Source organism: Emydura macquarii, unplaced genomic scaffold (genome assembly GCF_026122565.2).
Source record: "Emydura macquarii macquarii isolate MOO-44397 ecotype Brisbane River unplaced genomic scaffold, CSIRO-AGI_Emac_v2 contig_2846, whole genome shotgun sequence".
Classification (NCBI taxonomy): domain Eukaryota; kingdom Metazoa; phylum Chordata; order Testudines; family Chelidae; genus Emydura; species Emydura macquarii.
The window spans coordinates 5,079,334-5,100,697 of NW_027132983.1; the positions used below are offsets into that span (position 1 = coordinate 5,079,334).

The 21,364-nt window shown below is 40.8% G+C and overlaps 1 protein-coding gene across 1 annotated transcript in view; it reads left to right on the top strand.

The window, feature by feature from the left end:
* The window catches only part of LOC137166403 (sodium- and chloride-dependent GABA transporter 3), a 153,612-nt gene extending 136,086 nt beyond the window's left edge, over positions 1–17,526 (top strand). Inside the window, exons 12-15 of the mRNA XM_067568108.1 lie at positions 5,221–5,323; positions 6,124–6,224; positions 8,545–8,715; positions 13,969–17,526. Of these exons, the coding sequence (XP_067424209.1) occupies positions 5,221–5,323; positions 6,124–6,224; positions 8,545–8,715; positions 13,969–14,121 (528 nt within the window). The 3' untranslated portion in view covers positions 14,122–17,526. The remainder of the gene's footprint in view (positions 1–5,220; positions 5,324–6,123; positions 6,225–8,544; positions 8,716–13,968) is intronic.
* The last annotated feature ends 3,838 nt before the right edge of the window (positions 17,527–21,364 follow it).

The window sequence follows — 21,364 nt, forward strand, 5'->3', positions numbered from 1 at the left end:
CTCTGGACCAGCATACAGGCAGTCAAGGATACTATTTTGAACCTTGTTTCACCAGAAACAATCACTCCTTTTCCTGATTTTGTGTGTGTGTGTGTATGTGTGTGTGTGTGTGTGTTCATTCAATAATTTTTCTGATAGGAAAGAGCAAAAACAAGTTTTGCCCAAAGCTGGTTCTGTCCAGGCTGATTGACAATGTGCAAACCCATTTCTGCATAGGGTCCGGGCCTTGCTGATAGAGAGATTTCATTGTCCTACAGAGAAGCCTGTCATCAGACGCCAACTTGCTTCTGTCACCAGTGCTACCTGCACTTCGCAATATTGTGGACCAGTTACCAATTCCAGCAATGCCCTTTGTATTTTCTCCTGTTCCTTGCTTTCTTATGAGTCTGATGGTATTTCTGATGGCCAGTCTGTGATAGGAAAATAATAGATGACTTGTTGATAGCCCACTCATATTACATATTATCTGTATATACTGACCAGACTTTTCAACTGCTTGACTCCTTTGGCTTCTTCAGAGGCCTGGTCTACACTGACCAGCAAATTCAGTGACAGTCGACAGAAGTTACACAAGCTACATAGAGCAGCTTGCGTAACTCCCATCAACTTCATAATGTCCATTTTGTGCTCCGTCTCCACTACACTGCAGTGATGGGAAATGCATACCCATCAATGCAGCACTATGCTTTTTTTGGAGGTGGTTTTGTTAGATCAACTTCCAGATCGATTGAGCGTGTCTTCACTACTACTCAGTCAAACCGGAAATATCGATCTGATGGTGGCGATGGTGGCAATGTAGACATAGTGAGAGAGGAAATATTCGTGGTTCTAGTCCAGTTGCCCAAAGAAAGATTTCACAATTTGCATTTCTTCTGGAACCTCCAGGGACTCTAATACTAATGTATGATAGAGATTGGTTGTGGAAACTATTTCATAATGGTGATGCACCTCTGTGCTCTACATATTATCTTTGTTTATTAGTGGAATTTCCAGACTCAGTGCACCCCTGTGGGAGCTCAGATAGACCCCATTCAATTGTAGTCAAATGGTTGTCTGAGGAAGCTCATCACTACAACTTGCTAGAGTTGTAAGCCACTAAGAAGGTGATTCGTTCTCTATTCTTTAACATTCCCTCTGGATTTGATGGCCATTCATGTGAAAATCAGTGACTGGACCTCCAGGGCATCCTGGCACCTCCATGCTACAACCAGAAAGTACAAGTTAAAACTCCTGAATTAAGCAAGGGAAGTTCTCTTGCTTCTGGAACAGAAAATTTTGTTGATTATTCATTATTAATGTTGGATGTTTATGGTAGTGTCCACTGCATACAGGGTGCTTTCCAAGCCCTCAATCAAGCACAGTCTCTGCTGCAAGGAACTCACAACATAAGACATTAGAGACATTGCATACTCAAGAAGAAATGTCATGGTCCAGATCCCATAGCCTCTCTGACACCTACTGATGTCCGTTCAGTGTTGTTAAACATCCTAATCCTTAGGAAATATCTATGCCAGGATCCTCTCAAACTGCTAACCAACAGTACCTGAGACTCTTGGCAAGGAACCAGAGGGGTTTTGCCTTCTACAGGATGAATAATCAGGAGAACTTATGCACTTCCTGCTCAAAACTAGACACTGTCCACAAATCTGGGCAACTCTGAGAACTTGGTCTTAATGGTGCTCTTGAAAGGACAAGAAAGCCATTTTGTCTGACAACCAGGATATATTGGAGTTTCTTTTAATTTTGAGTGAGTGTTGAGTTCAAACTTCCTGAAGATCCAACTCCATGCGAGACACCTTATAGAGTACTCTTTCGACATCTCACCCTTCTTTCCAGACTCTCACATTTTCCAATTCCTTAAAGCTGTGTCTCTGCAGAGATGTGGTCAGAAGACTAATAGAATGGTTTGATTCTTCAGGTAATCTCTGATAGTGCTTTTTGAATATGGAGATGAGTCTTCTCCATATTTTCTATAAATATGTTTTTCCTTTAGTAATTATTGTGACACCAGAAGACCTGGTGCCAGCTTATGCAACAGCCCCAAGGCCTCAAGTGAACACTGATCCATACATAGCTGGAAATTATTCTGGCTCCCCTGTGTGTTAAAATAGATGTTAAGTTTATAACAATGTGTTTAGTGTTTAGATTTTAGGAAACGCTTGTAGGATGCTGCATGTATTGATCTCATTCATAACATCTGTACGCCATGTTATAAGGTTATATTAAAGGCAGGTTTATACTTAAAATGCTGTGCTGCTGTAGTGATTCATGAAGATGCTACTATGCCAATAGGAGAGATTTGCCCATCGATGTAGTAAATCCACCTCCACAAGAGGCGGTAGCTATGTCAACGAGAAAAGCCCTCCCATTAATGTAGCACTGTCTACACTGGAAGTTAGGTTTGTATAACTGCGTCACTTGGAGATGTGGACTTTTCACACTCCTGAGAGATGTGGTTATACTGATGTAAGTTTATAGACCTGGCCTTAGTGTTTGCACTGTAAACCTCTGTAATTGTGTAACTCACCAAACAGGAAAGCAGTATTAACTAATGTAAAATGCTGAAGGTGGAGATGTGCATGTGGACTCATCCCATGAGCTCGAGTACTAGGGGAAGGGAATAAAAATTCCCAACAAGAGGAAACTGAATCTCTATGTTGCTTGGACTTTGGGAGGGCAAGATTTCTAAGCATAAGCAAGGGATCCCCAGATGGGTAGCCTGGGTTAGCCCTCAAGGACATATGGAGCTTGCATATTACAGCAGATTCTATCGCCTTTTGAAACCTAAGATTGTAACTCATTTGTAGGTGTATGTTTACCTGCTTTAACCTTGTAATTAACTGTAATTTCCTTGTCCAGTGAATAAATCTTTAGTTAATTTATTATAGGATTGGCTACAAGCATTGTCTTTGGTTTAAGATCTAGGGTGCAGTTGACCTGGGTAAATGTCCGGTCCTTTGGGATTGGGAGTGACCTGAATGTTGTGATATTTTTTGTAAGGGATCATCTATCAGAAAGGCAAGCTTGCCTAAGTGGTAAGATAAATCAGAGTGCCTCAGGGAATTGTCTGTGATTCCATGTTAAGGCTGTTATAATGCTTGAGGAGTTCACACTTGTTACTTGATTGGTGAAATGTAAGTATAGAACTCACAACCAATTTGGGTTTGTGCCCTGCTTCTAAACAGACTGCCCTGAGTTTGGTATTCACACTCGTGAGCCACTCCAAAAAGCTTGACAACTACATTGGCCAAGAGTATTAGTAAATTTCAGGAGCCTTATACATCCATATGTGCAATTTATTTCCTAGATGAGTTGATTCTTGGGCTTGCACTAGAATTTTCTGTTGTCTCATAATTAGGGTTTTCACTTGAACTTGTTTATTTGCCTTCCATGTATTCTAAGCCATACCACAACAAGGAGAATAAGTTGCACAAGTTTTTTTTTATTTTTTATTTTGAGGCATTGTAATTCTATTTATGCAAAACTAAAACAGAGATGGAGAAATCCTGGGATTCCCTGATACTGGCATCTTGCTTTACTGTGACTCTTCCTTTCTGTTTGTTGTATAATAAATGAATAAGATGATAGATGAAGTATTCTGCATGGAGATGGCTAACCTTTTGTAATGCTTATTTATTAAAATGTATAGTTTGTCTTCTCCTCTTATACAGTTGGCTGGGGAATCAGAGAGAATCAGTTCTCTGAACAATTTCACTGGCTGGCAATGCATTGTAATCTAGTGAGTAGAGCTGAGTGAATAATTGATTTTTCAATTCAGGAGCCAAACTGAAAAAAAAAATGTTTCTAACTGAAACTGGTTTTTTATTTTATTTTATTTTTTTTGGTGAATGTGAAAACAAAAAAATTTTAGTTTGAATTGACTGAAACTTTATGATCAACTCAAAACAATTATCTTTTTTGAGTTTTTTGTTTCAGTTTGGTCATTTTGGAGAGTCTTTTGTGTGTGTGTGTATTTAATTGGCAAAATTTCAAAATGGAATGCTGTTTCAAAACAAAAAGTAAAAACAAACCATTTGAAATGGTTGCAATGAAATGTTTCACTTAGCTGAATTTCACCTGAATTCACACACAGTTTTGGAGCCCCCAAAAATGTATTTTTCAACAAAAATACTATTTGCCAAAAAATGTTCTCCCCGTGATACAAAAAACAAAAGAGCCTTCATGCTGGGAAGATGAGAAGGAATAGCTCAGTTGCAAGGGATTATGGACCACAAGATGACCACTTCAGAGAAGGAAAAATTACTGGCAAGCTAGTGAATTTTACTTTTTTGTGCCATGTTGGCTTGGCACAGTTGCACTGTATACTTCAGCTAATCAGTGATGACCACTTATTAATCCTGGTTTACATGCCACCAAAGCCCTGAAAAAAACTACTTCTATTGGCTTGTGCTTTGTAGATGTCAAATGACATTTTTGCTGAACTAGGACCCTGTTTGCCCTTGGTCATGCTCTACTTCTGAAATGTCCAGATTATTTAGGGAACTCTATTTTAAAACTATTAGGAAAGCATCTTTTCATTTGACAGAGAAAGAAATTAAACAAAAGCCTACCGGGAAGTCACAGTTAGTTAATTCATCTTTGTTACATGATAAAGACTTAGATGAGCAAAACATCTAAAAGACCTTGAGGTAAATTCAAACCTTGTGTAAGTGGGTGCAGCTGACTTTACAAGACCATGGTCCGTAGGACTGATTCTACTAGTTACTGTTCTGCTGGTTTTCTCAGAATTTAGCTAATGCCTTTTGCATACTAGTGTAACAGACATTTGAAGAAATTTTTATGCATATTTATGTGCAGGGTTTAGGAGATTATAAGCTTTTCAGTCATTTAAATCTTGGTGCTGTAAACAGTGAAGTTGAAAATAGGATGGAATTGGAAGAACATTTCAGAAAAGGATGAAATGTAGTGCTCCATTATCCTAAATTCATCTAGAACACCACATATAATTCTGATGGGCCTTGTTCCCTCCTCCTCTCCCCCTCCCCAGACATTGGTCCTCTTAATGCAAATGTGCAGTATTTAACAGGCTGAAAGAGTAGAAGAAAAAAGGCTTCACAATAACAAATCACTGACAAATTATCATCCCTCATTACTAAACGAGAATGACTATGCAATTATAATCATATTTCTGCTGTGAAATATTCCCATCAGACACTGACAATCAATTTTGGTTTCCCTTTTCTGTCTTTTGTGTTTAAGGGCGGAATGTACGTTTTCCAGCTGTTTGACTCCTATGCAGCCAGTGGAATGTGCCTTCTTTTTGTTGCTATATTTGAATGCATTTGCATAGGCTGGGTTTATGGTGAGTTACTGAAGACTGCTGCATTATTGTGTGTTTATGGAAGTTATACACTTATTCATGGCCTAGTTTCAGGACCAAAGTTTAGGTGATACAGCATCCTTGTCACACCATGACAGGGGCCTCCATGGCTCTGCCCTTGTATCATGGCTCCACCTCCCACTAGAAGGTGGCAGTGGCAGGAGACCTTTCCCATCTAAAAAAGCAAGAGAAGGGGCAGGGCTTTCTTTCCTTCTGGGGTTCCAGGAGTGGTAGCGGGGATTTCCCTTATTCTCTGCCCAGAGAGGTAGAAATGTCAGTCGGAGGGCCCCAACTATTGTTTCTGGCTATCTGGATGTCAGGTAAACATCACTGCCTTAGTTACTCTCAAACCGCATTTTTAAGCTTCTCTTGGCAGCAGCAAGGGCTAGAAACTTACCTTTTTAAAATGAAAGCTGAGATTCTGATGTCTTATGACCCCGGGACCTGTGATCTTGAGCATGAGACTACAGTGTCTATGCCTTATTTGGGCCCTGCTCAGATTGATACTGACCAGAAGCCATTACCATTTGGCAGCTGGTTGGTCCTCTTTATCTAATTGCCAGTGGGCAGAGATGCACATCCCTAGTACTGCCCTCCATTTCCAGCCTTGGTGTCCCAGTATTCAGGGAGCACATTGAACATATTGCATTTCTATCCCAGGAATGGCCTCTTCATATACATGTCCCTTCTAAATCTTCTCCTTTCCAGATGAAATAATCCTAGTCTTTACAATCGTTTACATATACATTCTACATTCACTTTTGTTTTGTTTTCTTGGGCAGGCAGCAATCGCTTTTATGATAACATTGAAGATATGATCGGGTACAGACCATTATCATTAATTAAATGGTGTTGGATGGTCCTAACTCCTGGTATTTGTGCTGTAAGTATTAATCTCAATAATATGGTCTGGAATACATAGGCTTTCTGTAGATATTTTTCCCAGGTGTTTGAGGCTAATGAATTACAGAAACAGAGAAGTAATCATGATGGTATTTGGCATATATTTTAAACTGAAGAATCTTATAGTAGATTTGGTAAGAATCAGTGTTAGTTTCATTTGGCCTGTGCACATAGTTCTAATATTCCGCATAACAGGAAAAAAACAGTATTAGAGACCTGAGTATCCATCTTAGGTGAAACATTAGCCATCTCAGTGAAACCTTCCATACACTGCTCCATTGCTGTCCCTCAGGTCTGCCCAGCACATGTCAACATCTTTTAATTCCCACTGGATAACACTCAAAATTTCAGAGCATCAGATAAACACTCAAAACTTTTGCTGTTTACCTGAAAGATCCATACTCTTTGATGCTTCTCCTACCAGATTCCATGACAGGGACTTTCTTTCTCTCCAGCAATCATAACTTCTTCCCTCTCTGTAACACTAATCTTTGAGAAGTCTCATGATTTTCAGAAGAGGTCTGATCACACCTTCCCAGCTGAAGTATCCAGATCCGGGAGGTCAGAGGCCTCTTCACTTACTTGGAGGAGGAAGAAGAAGCTGGCTTGCAGAGGTCCAGCAGTGCTGATACTCACTCTATTGCATTCTATTGAAACTGAATTGATATTGCACATGTTCTAAGGACTATAGTCCTAAAACACTTAAGCACTTTGTTGAATTGGAGCTTAAATGCCAATGAGTCTATAGCATGCACCAGAATATACTGTCACCTTAAATGACATAGCCAAATTCCCTATTGTTGTAATCCGTTGACCCTATTAGATGGATAGCCTTTTTATCATTAATATAAATATAAATATATATATACACACACATTTCCTTACCTATGTTACCAAGAACATCTTAGGTTATTAAAATGGGAAGATTTATTAATAAACCTATTTACTTTTCACTATTTATGATTATTTGCTTCTTGCATTTCTTTCAGCCCAGGCAATACAAATCAATAAAGTTAGTTTCCCTTTCATTCATAGTGCACTTCAATTTTGGGTTCTCATTTCTGCACCTTTGGGTTGCAAACAATACAGGGGAGTATTTTATTTGTTTTAAAATCAACTGTTTCCATTGTAGTTTTTAAAAAAGAACTCATGACATATTTCTGCTTTTACGGCTTGTAAATGTTTAGCATCATTTGAAATTTGTTTAGTAAAGAAACACTTCTAGTTAGTGTCACTATTCATTAAACCACAATCTGGATCCAGTGACCATTTCCACTAGCCACTATTTTCAGAACAGCTACAAAAAGTGTCCAGAAAGGCTGAAACTTGAGTAAGACGTGTAGGTGTCTCTTATTACATTTGGAAAGGGAGTATTAATTGAATGATTATTGCAGCCTTGTCACGTGGGAAATGCTATGGCTACATTATGTAGCAAATAGGTCCAAATTAGAAAAGGGGGATTTGTAAATTTGAGCCCATAACTTTGCATTCTTAAGGTTTAGATATGCAAAACCTTGTATTTGCATAATGCATAAGTGGTATTGATGTCCAGTGGATAGGGCATGAGATTGGGGGTCAGCAGAAGACCTGTGTACTATGCTCAGCTCTGCTATTGACTCAGCATACAGGCCTGGAAAAGTCATTTTACTGCTCTTTGACTGAGTTTCCCCATCTGTAAAATGAGGATAATACCACTGTCTTTGTGAAGTACTTTGAGATCTATAGCTGAAAAGTGCTATAAAGTGCTAATTGTTGTTGGGTTTATATACTGTTATATACTATTTCTTGGTGCAAATTCCTTAGTTGCACATCTCAGATTTGTGCGCACAAATATGAGCTTTTGCACATTGAAAAGATTTCACATGCAAAACTGTGGGTGCAAATGTAGTGATTGGCTCAAGACCAATAATGTTGCCATTATTTTCTAATAGTGGTAGATTTGAAACCATCTTGCTCATTTATCCTATCACACCTAGTTTACCAGACCTAAAACTTAATCTCTGCTGTGCAGGTATGCTTTGCCATCAAAGTATAGGTTTTATTGTCATCAAGTGGAAGTTAAATAGGATTTTAACTTGAAAGGCGGCTCACTTCTCTGGAAGGAACTGAGATGTAAGTTATTTGAGATGGACTTAAAAAAGGATATTGGTGTCTCTCTCTCTCTGTCTGACTTCAAAGCATATGCTACTTCACATTCCCTGGGGAGAATGGACTGCCTGTAAAGTTATTTTATTTTTTTCCCTTGTTTCATAGACAGTGTGGTTTCAAACACAGTTAATGTATTTCTCACCTTATTTCAGGGAATCTTCATATTTTTCCTGGTGAAATATAAGCCTTTGAAATACAACAACGTGTATACATACCCAGATTGGGGCTATGGGATAGGGTGGATGATGGCCCTCTCATCCATGGTTTGTATTCCTTTGTGGATCGGCATTAAGTTGTGGCAGACAGAAGGAACCATTCGAGAGGTGAGAGAGATTTTTGGAATGACATTCATTTATACAGGAGCACGAACCCTTCTCTTCTGATGATTATGCACAGTTCAGATGAAAAGGAGTATTCTTCATGCTGTAGTCCACAGACCTGTCACAAGGGTATATCCCCCTGTTCACAGGCTGGGGACAGAAACGGGGCTGGCGGTCACTGGCTGCAGGGGAATGCCCTATCTCCTGAAGTTCCCTCCAATTTTCTCTCCCTCCACAGTGGCTGGTGGCTCACTGAACCCTCCCTGCTGCAGAGCTTGTCTAAGGGAAATCCCAAACTTCATTTCATATTTTTAAACTAACAATTCAGCTCAATCATGTGTCTGTCTAATTCCCATCTGTGTCCTAGATCTGCCTTTGGTTTTAGGGAGACAGTCCTGTCAGCTCCGCTTCCACCTCTGAGGCGTTTGCAGTGTCTGGTGCCCTTGCAGGCTTCAGGGACAGAGCTAGGCTGAGAAAAGCCTGTGACAAAAGAAACAGTCCGTGTTTCCTGCTCCCCACCTTACTGCAGGCCTAGTAGTATTGCTTGACTGGCTTTGTGGACAGAGCCATTCCCTGACAGCTCAGTCTGGGTGGGGGCCCCTTGGCCTCAGTCTGGGGATAATTCTTGGCAACTGGTTCCCTGCTCACCCGCACGAGGTGCAGCACAGTAGATTAATGCAGACTAGAGCAGGCCATATACTTGTACTGATTCCTTGTGGCGTTCCTATGTTCTCCAAAGGGAAGTCTTCCTTAGGGGAAGAAGGCCAACAGTCCACATCGGAGTCAGAGACTCAGACAGGGGTGTACATTCAAACAAACAATGAGAGGATTAGACTCTTTCAGACAAGAGTGTACTGAGTACTGTAAAACTGCACCTAGAAAGTGTGCAGCTGCCTGAGGCAAGCCACAGCTGTATATCCCTTCTCATGCATCCTGCATGGGTAGAATAATGGAATAGGGATTTCTGCCACACCTAAAAGACTGGGAAAGTATCAGGATGTCATCCCCTGCCGCTGCTGCAGATCAGCATGCCCTAATTACTGGGCTGTAATTCCCAGATGCTGCTCTAGGTCATCAGGCCCTAATGTCTCGATTATTGTTCCCAGCCTCTGTTGAAGGTTGGGTCCACTTCTACCTCTTCTTCCCCAGCAGATAGCTATGGACTGATGACAGGGACAGCAGCCCCAGTGTGGAAGAACCAGTAGGTAGTAAGGGGATTCTTTTTACCCTGGCCAACATTTTGTAATCCCAGAAGATTCCTTAGTGTGCACCAGTCCAAATTTAACTACCACAGTTTAATGTGATGAATTTTCCTGGCAATCAGGGACTTGATGGTTCTTCCTGGGGGGAGATTTTTATCTGAAAGAGCAGCCTCCTCACAAGATGGTCATTCACAGGCAGTTGAGTCTTGGCAGGCATAATCTCAGTCCCCTCCTTTTGGCATGACAATTCTCTGGGGGCATTAGACCAACAGTGATGAATAAATCAACAAATATGAACAGTCTTCTGACACTGTAAGTGCCCTCACATGCTTTCCCAAGTAGTGCTCACATGGGCAGGCAGTACTGCAAGCATGATCGCTTTCAACCTAAAAATTGTATGCCTAAGGATTTCTCCCTTCAACGGGATGGGGGTTGGAATCAGGTCTGTTTCATGAACATATATGGGGCGTGTTCCTTAGGATCAGACTCCAAGTATTTTAGTGATACAATGAGAAACTTTATAGAAAGCTCAGTCTATTCAGCATCATTACAAAAGTCAACTTACATTCCTGCCTCCTGCCTGAAAGTATAGAAAGAAATATACAGGTCATATGGAAAGTTGAAGCAGTCCATGAACTACAACAGGACAAAATACCTCTTTGCAAGTGGTGACTAGAACAAGCACAGGGTCAGCAGCTGCCTTCTACTGCCTCAAGTCAACATGTCTCCTAATCACTTGTATCTGGAGTTAGACTCCCAGTTGATGCCTAGCTATGTCAGTCTGCGAGCAAAAGGGTTATCTATAGCTTTGATCAAATAAGGATCTTGTCCACAGGGGTTACCCTGTGGAGCTGTGCAAGAATTTCAGGAGCCATTTTGCCCCCTTTCCAGTCTCAGCAACCCATGGAAAAGACACAGCATGAATGAAATCATCCATCATTTACTTCAGATTGGAGCATTGTAACCCATTCCCAATCCTATTTCTAGCCTCAGAGAATCAGGGACAAACAGAGCAACGCTCTGTCTAATACATCTAAATAACTTCCTATGGAGGCTTGTCTTCAAAGCATTCCCATTTACCATCCTTAGATAATTCTTATGTTTCGCAGGCAGATGGCAGACTTTTTCTTTTCCCATCTTTGATCATTACTATTTGATCTTACATGTACTCCGAGGGTCTAAATCCAGGATCTTGGTAGCAATTGACTTTAAGGAAGAAGGAAATTCACATATCACTTCTCAGACAATTTTTCTGATCAGGGTTATGTACAGATAGAAAGCTGAAGCAAACCCACAGACTGGTACCATTCCTGGAGTATCTTGGATTCAGGACAAACACAGTCACGTGGTGCCATGGAAGTCAATCATAGGCCTAGAAGGGATGACTACCATCATGTACAAGGTCTCATCTCAGAAGAATGCTAACAGAAGATGAAGATGGGCATAATGGAAAACAAGTGGTGCTACAGAAACAGGAATCCAATTCTTGGAGCTATTGGGAATTCTGTTCTCAGCCATAAGCACACCTCAACAATTCATGGTTTATATGATACCTATACAGTAAATCCGAGTATCGCTTCTACATCTCGCTCCATCTCATCTGTTGGCAAAGATCCAGCTCCAGCTGTATATTCTTGGATTCCACAAATGGTGAATGTGGAGAATCACGTTTTTACTTTTTTAAAGGGATCTTCCCAATTCAGATCTGGGAATGGGTACCAGAAAGAGAGAGCACACTATTCATCAGCTTGAACACAATGATTAATGGAGGTTTCAGAGCACTGTTTTATTCAAGGGTAATAGGCCTGTTCTGGTCATGACAGTCAAGATGTCTGATAGGGTTTTCATAATAACTGGGAAGAAAATAATCAGCTCTACCCCAGACAGAAATTCTCCTGTATCGGGGGAGCAAAGTTTTTTATCTCTATGTGCACTGTCCATCAACGGGGAAATGAACCCCAAGACTTGTATGGCAGAAGTCAGATTAACAGAGTGACTGCTACTCCCAGAAATATCTCATTCTTTGGTGTTTGACCTCTTTGCCTCTGGAACAGCAGATAAAGTGCTCTGTGGCTTCTCTGTGTCAGGACCCACAATGTAAGGTGAGGAATAACACCTTGCAAAGCTGGGCAAGGTCCCTGCTATATGTCTTCTCACCTTTTCCACTACCTCCCAGGAGAATACAAAAGGTAGGAGCGAGAGAGAGGCAGTGATACTGGTTATACACCTTTCTGGCTGTGGAGGCTATGGCTTTCAAGCCTGATTAACCTAGCATTGGGTCTTTGGATGTTTCTACCTCGCAGAGGAGGTCTGCTTTTGCAAAACCCAATGCTCTTTCCTAGACCAGACAGGTTTAAAATGAATACTTGGATAATGTGATTATTGCTGTCCTGGACCCCAAAGAGAAGGCAACAAATAGAACTGATTCTATTGGCTGGTGCAAAGTCCATAGTTTAATACCATGTTAAACCAGTGAAATGTAGCCTTCAGTTCCCCAGCCAGGGCTTGATGGTGGGTATATAAGAACATCCAAGCAAAAAGGTCAAGTTTTTGTAGAATAATGTTCTCAGTATGTTTAAGAAGGTTTTTTACCAATCCCAAAATTAAATGCTTCCTTTAGGCATCAGCCATATTCTATCCCTGCAAGATCATAGAGCACGACCTTGGAACCCCATTCTGCTTCTTACAGCACGAACCAGCTTGAACCCCAGCAGCAAGTAGTGTCATATTTCCTAGCCAATATTTGAAGTTGGGTGCTTTTGCTAACAAGACTGACCTAGCATTGTTCTTTAATTCAGACAGCTAGTCTTCATAACTGTCATAGCATTCATTTCCTAAGAAAGTTCAAGAAATATTTCTAAATATTCCTTCTTTGGTTAAGCATCAAAGTTCAGTTCTTAGGAGCACTGACAATATCAGGGCAAAAAAATCATGTCTCCTGTACTGCGATCTACTAAATGGTCGTGAATTTACTGAATTCAGTGTATTGGTCATCCAATCTTAGCCAATGTCATTTCCTTTTTTTTGGGCAGAAGTCTTCACAGCTTAGTGCCCAAGGGAAGGTGGAGGAGAATTATATATAATCCACCTCATCTCAGATGTACATATTTAAAGAATAATCCTCCTTCCCTCCCTGGAGTCACACTGAATGAAATCACATTGCAACAGATCTGTGGACCTTAGCATGAAAATAGCAAAATGTATCCATGCCTACCTGAAAAATGTCCTTTCTTTGAATAATAAAATCCATTGGCCCTTCCTGGAAACAAATGGATCATCCAGAATAGAAATGGAAATTGACATATCTTTAGGTGCAATTTATCATGTTCTGCATTAGGATAAATTCTTGTGCTTTTACGCAAAGTACATTTAGCACTATCAGTAATTTAGTAAAGTGGATTGCAATTCTCCTGGCTGTGGAAGCTATCTCACCTGGAGGGAACTTCAAGAGGTGGGGCATTCCTCTGCTGCCAATGAGTGACAGGTCTATTTCTGCCCCAAAGCTGCCAGCAGTGTGCAGTACCCATTGTAACGGAACTTATTTCCCAATGATATGGTATTTTCAGGTAAACACAGATACATTTTGCTAGTGTAACTTCAATTAAATATTCGGACCCCTGTGAAAGGCTCTTGCGTATCTGATCTAAGATATTTCTCTCCATGTCTTGCTGGAGTGCCTCAAATTTACCTGCATAAATGGGACTTAAGTTCAGCCTTAGTCTTCATGCTCGCCCTCTGCAGAGGAATGAATATTTCCCATTGGTCTATTGTGAAATTAAGCTCTTGGCCAAGTGGGTGAGGGTTTGCTTTCATCTTCGAGCCCTTGGACTGGAAAGCTGTGGAAGTGAGCACTGTGATGTGTAGCTTGTTACAGCGATGAAGTGATTCGCATGGGATTCCATAGACATTCCTGCTATGAGGATGAGGAGATGAGCCTGACCACATGAGTCTGTGGGTGTGTGTGTGTGTGTGTGTGTGTGTGTGTGAGAGAGAGAGAGAGAGAGAGAGAGTGTGTGTGTATGTATAATGTCTTCCATTTTCTCCAATATTTCAGAAATTCAGGAAGCTGGTCATACCTTGCCCAGATCTCAAAATGAGAGGGAAGCTTGGAGCAGGGGCATACACTGCTACAATAAACGATTGTGATGCCAAACTGAAAGGCGATGGCAACATTTCAGCCATCACAGAAAAGGAGACACATTTCTGAAAGAACTATCTTTTTTGTTTTATTTTTTGTATAAATAAATAAATACATAAATACGTAAATAAATAAATAAATAAAATACTTCACTTAATTATAGAGGCTGGCTTGTTTTGCACAACGTTTATTAACCAGTTAATTTTCAAGTGAACCTTGTATACTTGTTTCAAATGATTTTTTTAATTATTATTATAAGTAACGATTATATAAAAGAAAAAAGAAATCATATAGTATTGTATGTTAGTGATGACTTGTAATATGGTGATTTCAGTAAATGTTTTATAGATGTTAGAAGGACCTGTATAATGTGCTGTAAAACTTTTCTACTTGGATTTTTTGGAAGGCATGGTGTTGTATAAATATATCTGTTCTAATCTGTAAGCATTTCAGACCATTTCAGCTACTAATGTATGTATATAAAGGGGATCACAATGCCCTTTTGTTTATATTGGAGGGAATTTTGGGGAACTAGTAACTATATCATCTTTCTTGCTCTATGTGAGATTGCCCAAAGCCCATTGAAGTCAATTGAGGTCTTTCCTATTTTCTTCAAGGGGCTTTAGATCACGCTGTTTGTGAATCAAGCTGTGGGCCTGAATCTTGCTTGCAGTCCTTTTGTCTGAGTCAGGACTGCAGGCTCGGCCCTTGTACTTGGCAGAGCTCTAATTGCAGGGTGAGGATTCTTTCTGGAGCTTAAAGGAAACATCACCTCATTGGTCTCTTCCCCCATGTCTGAGCTTCTCACAACAGCCAGATATAAAAATGTGGTGGAATGAGACCACTTTTGAATGACTATTTTCATGGAGACATATAGAAGCTATTTTTTTAAGAGCTGTTCATATGTTTGTTGTATAGTGAGTGGTGTCTGAACTCACATATGCTGCTTCCTGGAATGTTTGAAGCTAATCCATGTTGTCTCTGACTAGTTCAAATTCTCTGCACTTTCTTGTACTTTTCCCATTCCCTGCGTTGAAGTGTGTTTGTCTTTGCTTGTAAAACAGAAAGGGAGTTTCTAGGATAGTTTCCTTAGCTGGAGAAGATCTGAGGAGAAATGGAACTCGTTTTATAGATATCCCCCCTCAAATGAAATCCAGAATGAAATAATGACAATATATAGCACTTCTATGGCTCTTTTAATCTTCAAAGCACTTTTGAAACACTACTGAACTAGGCCTGCATTCTGCCACCCTTAATGTGTCAAATTCCCACTGAAGTACAATGGGAGTTTGCTTGGGGAAGGACTGGAGCAGTTGGCTCCTTACCTGTACAACAGCTCTGTGAGGTAAGTTATATAGGACATGTTTTGTAGATGGCGAAATTGAGACCGGGGATGTGACTTGCCCCAAGCTACAGAGGCAGTAGGAACTGCATTTTGAAATCAGAAACCTGGTTATTCAACCAGTTGCTTGAGCCTACCCTGACTTCGGTGGATGACTGGGCCACAGGAGTATCCAATTAACTGTCCCAAGATCAAACCACTAGACTATCTTGCTCTCTCTCCTTCTGTCAATATTGCAAACACACTACCAGCCAATTTCTTTTCCCTCTTCTCTCAGGCTGCCAGGATATATCTGACTTGGCAGCTGGGTTGGAAACCAGCGAGTTTACTGTCTCCATAGTCTTGCCTCACTAGCTAACATGCAAGCCACAGCACAACAGAACACTGGAGCAATGTCACAGCACCCCCTGCTCAGACAGGTCAAAATTCATCCATGCTTGGAAGCTTAACCCAGGGAACTGTTAGAGAAAGCTTAACCAGGACTGGTGTGGTACAGAGGCTTCATTGTGATCCACTGCTAAAGGCTGGATTTCACCCATAGTTTCTAGTATATCTTAACATTACATAGAGACGTATAATATAGATTTGACAATTTAATGTGATCTTTGCATAGCTCATATAAGCTATTCAGTACAATCATATAGCCTCAGATCAAATTATGTAATTATATAATTTAATTTAATGGGATATTTTTGGGTAGGAGTTGGGAACTGAAGAGAGGAATATTCTTGTACCAGTCTCAAACTGTAGGCCAAAATGTTTCATGTGACTGGAGACTTTGGATGCCTTAATTTTTGGGTGCTCAACTAGTGACATCTTAAAGGGGCTGGACTCTCAGAGAGTGCTGAGCATGTATCTTGTGAAAATCATGTTCCTTTAAGGAGCTCCAGCTGGGCGTACAAAAATTGAGTTGCCCCAAATCAGTTGAGTTGCCCAAAATTGAGTTACCTAGTTACTTTTGAAAACCTTGGCTGCAATACTTACTTGAAGAGAAATGTCATCAAAATTAAAATTGCAACTAGAGATAATTGTAGAAACTATTGAGATGTAGCTCCATGCTACACTTTGATGTTGGAAATCTATCCACCCCCGAGATTAGAAATCAGTATCTCTTTGCAGTACTAGCAGGTCATTCTTCTCTGGCCCTCATTCTGTTCCCCCCATTGAAGGGGCCAGACAACTAGCTCATCAAAAATAACTTGCAATCTAGGGGTCACCTTGCCTAGGAAGGTATTCTGTATCTACTCTACCCAAATGATCCTGTCTGTTCTCTACCTGTTTTCTAATGGGTCTAGAAATCCAAGTTCACTGCTCTGCTATGGCCTGGCCCTGCAAACCCTTAATTGTGTCAAGAGTCCTCACCCATGTAATTAGACCCATTAACTTCAATGGAGCTACTCCTGGGAGTCAAGACTGCTCATGTGAGTTTGCAAGAATGGACCGTTGAAATGTGCCAATTTATAGGATAGCCACCACACTAACTGTCCATTCCCTAGAGATGAGATGGTAATTCCAGGCAATTCAGGATTGCCATTTAAATCAAAGCACCTTTCACCACTGTTGAAACACGAGTCATGCATTTTAGTTTGTCAGTCCACTTAGGACTGTCAAACTCATCCAAATATCCCTACAGGTACAATGGAACATGCTTCCTACTCTGCTGCTACGAACCATTTCACCAATAGCTTTATACACATACATATGGTTTGGCATGGTCTAAAGCCTTATACGGTGTTACTAATATGCTGTGCTTGTAAATGTGTACCTGTAATACCTGACTCATTTAACACTTTACTGATTGGTTTTTTTTAAAGATTTGTGGGTTTGGGGTTTTTGGTTTTTGGGTGGGGGGCAAATTTCCTACTAGTATTTGTGAACTTTTTTTTAAAAAACAAAATACGAAGAAAAAAAAGCAATGATGTCATTGTGATGACTTTTTTTTTGATATGCCGTAGAAACAATATTACCCTTTTCTGAGGTATTTGCAGTATTATGGAGAAAAAAAACAAAACCGAATAACCACCAAGGTTTATGTACTGTTTTACACAAGAAAGTTTTTATTTGGTATTTGAAGGGCACAAAGTTTTCTCCTTATTCATTTTTTAAAATTAAAGGAAACGGGCAGAACTGTATCTGGTGTACTTGGTTTATATCAATGTCTCTCACTAGGTGTTTGTATGGCCCTCAGAGTCACTGATGCATTTTATTCTCACAATACCCCTGTTTTACAGATGGGGAATTGAGATACAGGATTGGTTCAGTGACTTGCTCAAGCTCAGCCAGAAAATCTGTGGCTGAGTTCAGGTCTCCTGAGTCCCAGTCTTGTGCCCCATCCACTCGATTGTCCTTTCTACTCCAAATATAAATGCCTCTATCCTGAGAATTTTTCCTGTGCCACTGTCCCACATTCCTATGGAAATGGTTATTTAGCACAAGCTAATAATTTTGCATGTCATGATGATGAAAAGTTCTGATAGATAAGATGCTCCCCATCCTCAGAGGTTGATTATACTTTGTGCACCTGTACTCCACCACAGGCCAGTGTCAAAAGAGTGAGAAGGTTGCGTTGGGTTGGCTAATGATCCACATGTGCAGAGGATTACTTGAAACTTATGGCTGTGTGTCTGGACTAGAAATTCTGTGGGAACATCCTTTTTGGTGGTTTATGGACACTTCCACTTCTAGACCTAGCTGGAAAACAGAAGAGTAAAGCTGCATGAAAACACAGAGAAAATAATGTTGGCTATAGTTCTTTGAATCCTTAAAAAGGGTTGGTTAGGATTCATTTTGAGGGATGGATGCCAAGCCAGCTGTGTAGCCTTCCCAAGCCTGCGATCTGCACTGCTGTGTGGGAACTAGCAATAGAAAGGCTTTCATTTGCAAAGAAAAGTCAGTCTCTAGCCCATTTCCTCATGAAATTGAAAACAGAGACCATTATAAACTCTTTACTGCAGCTAAAAGGACCAAACAGATGGACTCCACATTTGAGGCAAGAGGATGAGGGATGGGTGGGATGCCTAAAGATCTCCTTCCTCAACACACTTTTTATGTCAATTTCCCTAGTTGTTTTAGCTTATTACCCTATGGACTATGACCATCCCTGGACTTCTCTTAAAACTCCTATAACAAACACACTGCTCTGTCGTGTTTTACCTTCTTACAGGCTGTCATTGCCACTTCCTTGCTAGGTGGTTAGAATGAGTAGGCAGTAAATACAGTCATTCCTTCTTGGTCTTCCATTCTTTTTTCTGCATCTCTGCCCTCCTCTCCTAGTTGACACAACTATTGTCATGATGTTTGTCCATCCCATGGAAGGGAGGGACTTCAGCTTGTTTGCCATCACCTACTAACAGAAACCAAAATCTCATACGTTTTCTCATAGGAGGAATAAAACCTTTGAATTGCAGGTTTAGAAGCCAGGAACGTGCTGTAGCCAATAATCATTGCTAATGATATTATAATATATAATGTGCAGGCTAAGTATGCCTTCTACTTTCGAGATCCTAAACTGAATGGCTGCATGTCAGAGGACCTATACTTTTAACAGCTAATGGTGAGTTTCCTTCTGCCCAAATGATAGGGGCCTGTGATTTGTGACAAACAGGTCCCTGTTGCTCTTGTGGAGTGTGTAGCATGGTGACAACCGAGAGGTTATCGGTGTTAGTTGCAATATAACAGGACCTGCCTTCTTCTAAGAGTTGCAAATGGTTATTAAGTTAGTCAATGTAGTTAACCGTATAATGACTCTATCCATCTGCTCGTAGGCTCTTACTCGCGATGGAGTTGTGCAGTATGTTTGGCAGCATTTTATAAATGTTATTGTAAATCACAGTCTTTTAGTGAAAAGTGAAAAGCCCTGGTTAATCCATCTTTATTTTAATAAAAACACCCACTGTTCTGTTACACTGTGCATGGATGAATCACTCTTCCCTTCCCTCCCAAAGGGTGAACAGTTTGCAAAGAAGGCAGAGTTAGCGGCATGCCATGCTCAAAAGAGCAAGCTACACATATTCACACAGACAACCCCAGAGGCAGTTCCAGCTTGGATTCAGGCCATTTCTATGGAATGTAGCTCTGCTCTGATTGCTAACCACCATCACTAAGCATGGCCGCCATTGAATCATATGCAGGCACATATAGAAAGCCAGAACTGGAAGTAGGCAAGACAACAATGCTAACATTCTATTTTGTTGTCTTGCCTGCTTCTAGTTCTGGCTTTGTACATGTGCCTCCGTATGATTCAGTGGATGCTGTGCTTAATGATGGTGGTTTGTGATTAGAGGAGAGCTATATTCCATATTAATGGACTTTTATTAGTTGCATTATCTAAAGCCTTATCCATTTGGGGAAAACATTCTATCCTGCTGCTTATTCTAATGTGGCAGGAGTCAACATGTTTGCCCTGGGGTTTACTTCCACCTGTGAATCAGCATGATCAGAGCTGTCAGTAGGAACAAATTCAGTTCTGGGATTAATGGGTCAGTCTGTTGCTGCAGAGCATCACAAAGAGGTCATGCATTTTTTTTAAGTGTGCCTTAGAGGAACATAATGGCTCTTTTTAATAGGGGCTCAATCTGCATAAATATAGCCCCAAAATTAAGTTTGAAAAAAGAAAATCTGAACATAACAGAAAACTGCCCATTAATTCTGTTTTCATTTCATTTTGTTTTCCAGTGGAATTGGTTTTGTTGCTTGAATGTGAACATCCCCTTGCAGAATTTGCAAACATTGAAGCATTGGGCTAATGCATGAAAACCTGGAAGGGGAAACAGAGATGATAATGGAAGTTGACTGGTCTATTTTCATTGTCTGACTGAGAGAAATACAGCAAGGAATTAATGGCATTGAACTTAGCTTTAAAAAAATTTGTTCCATTTTAATAACCCAAGGCATATTTGCCAACAATTCTTGCTTGAGTGCTACGTTTCTGGTCAGGGTCCCCATGGAGATGCTAACATGTCTTTTGAGGAAGTGTTCTTCCTGCATCACCTCCCACCTTCCAGGGGCTGCTGCTCTTTTGGCAGCCTCTCTTCTTTCTCCCCTGCTGCAGCTTGTTGCTCTTCCTGTGGAAGTTGCTTTGCTCACATCATCATCCCAGTTCTGCAGTGGGAGGAGGCCGCCACTAGCTGCCTGAATGGATTCATCAGACCTAATCATCATAATCAGCTGTCCTATTTGGAGTAGGGGAAGAAAAGAGAGAAGGCACTGATTGAGAGGAGGTAAGGCCAGGTTAGGTAAGGAGGTAAGGCCGAGGAAGGTAAGGCCAGGTTAGGGGAAGATCCCACGGATGAATGGAAAGAAGTTGGGACCCTTGGAAAGAGAGAAAAAAGAAAAAAAAAAAAAAGAAAGAAAAGGGAGATGCTTCATGAAAATGTTGGAGGAGGAACAGGCCTGCCCACCCCTTCCTTGTCCTGCCACAAGTTGCTGGAGAGGTAAACAGACCCACTGATCACTGGACTTCTCCCTCCCCACCAAGGAAACAGTATATGGGGGAGCGAGGACCCTTTGGGAAGAGAGGGCCTCCGTCCAAATCTGTTCCCAAATGCTGAATTCTCTGGTTTCTCCCATTCTCAGGTTTAATCTGTGCCTCCCTCAGTATTTTTGAGAGATGGTGGGTGAGGTAACATCTTTTATTGGACCAGTTTCTCTTGGTGACAGACACAAGCAGTCATTTTCAGCACATGCAATAGAGAGAGAGCTGGACCTTCTTCGGTGCTTTCAATAGTCAGACAGCAGGTTTGCTTGTCAAGTTGTCTGGAATTTAGTGTTTAAATATTGGCAGGTCCAGCAGATGATCTAGGGTGGCGCTATTAAGCCAGGAAGTATTTTGTAAACATGGATGTTTTTTGTAAAATTACATGTATCTTTAATTGCTTAACAAGGGAGTGGTGAATGTTAAGAAATGGAAAAGACACCCTGAATCCTGCACTAAGTAATAACAATATGCCGTGTAAAATCTCAAACACTCGT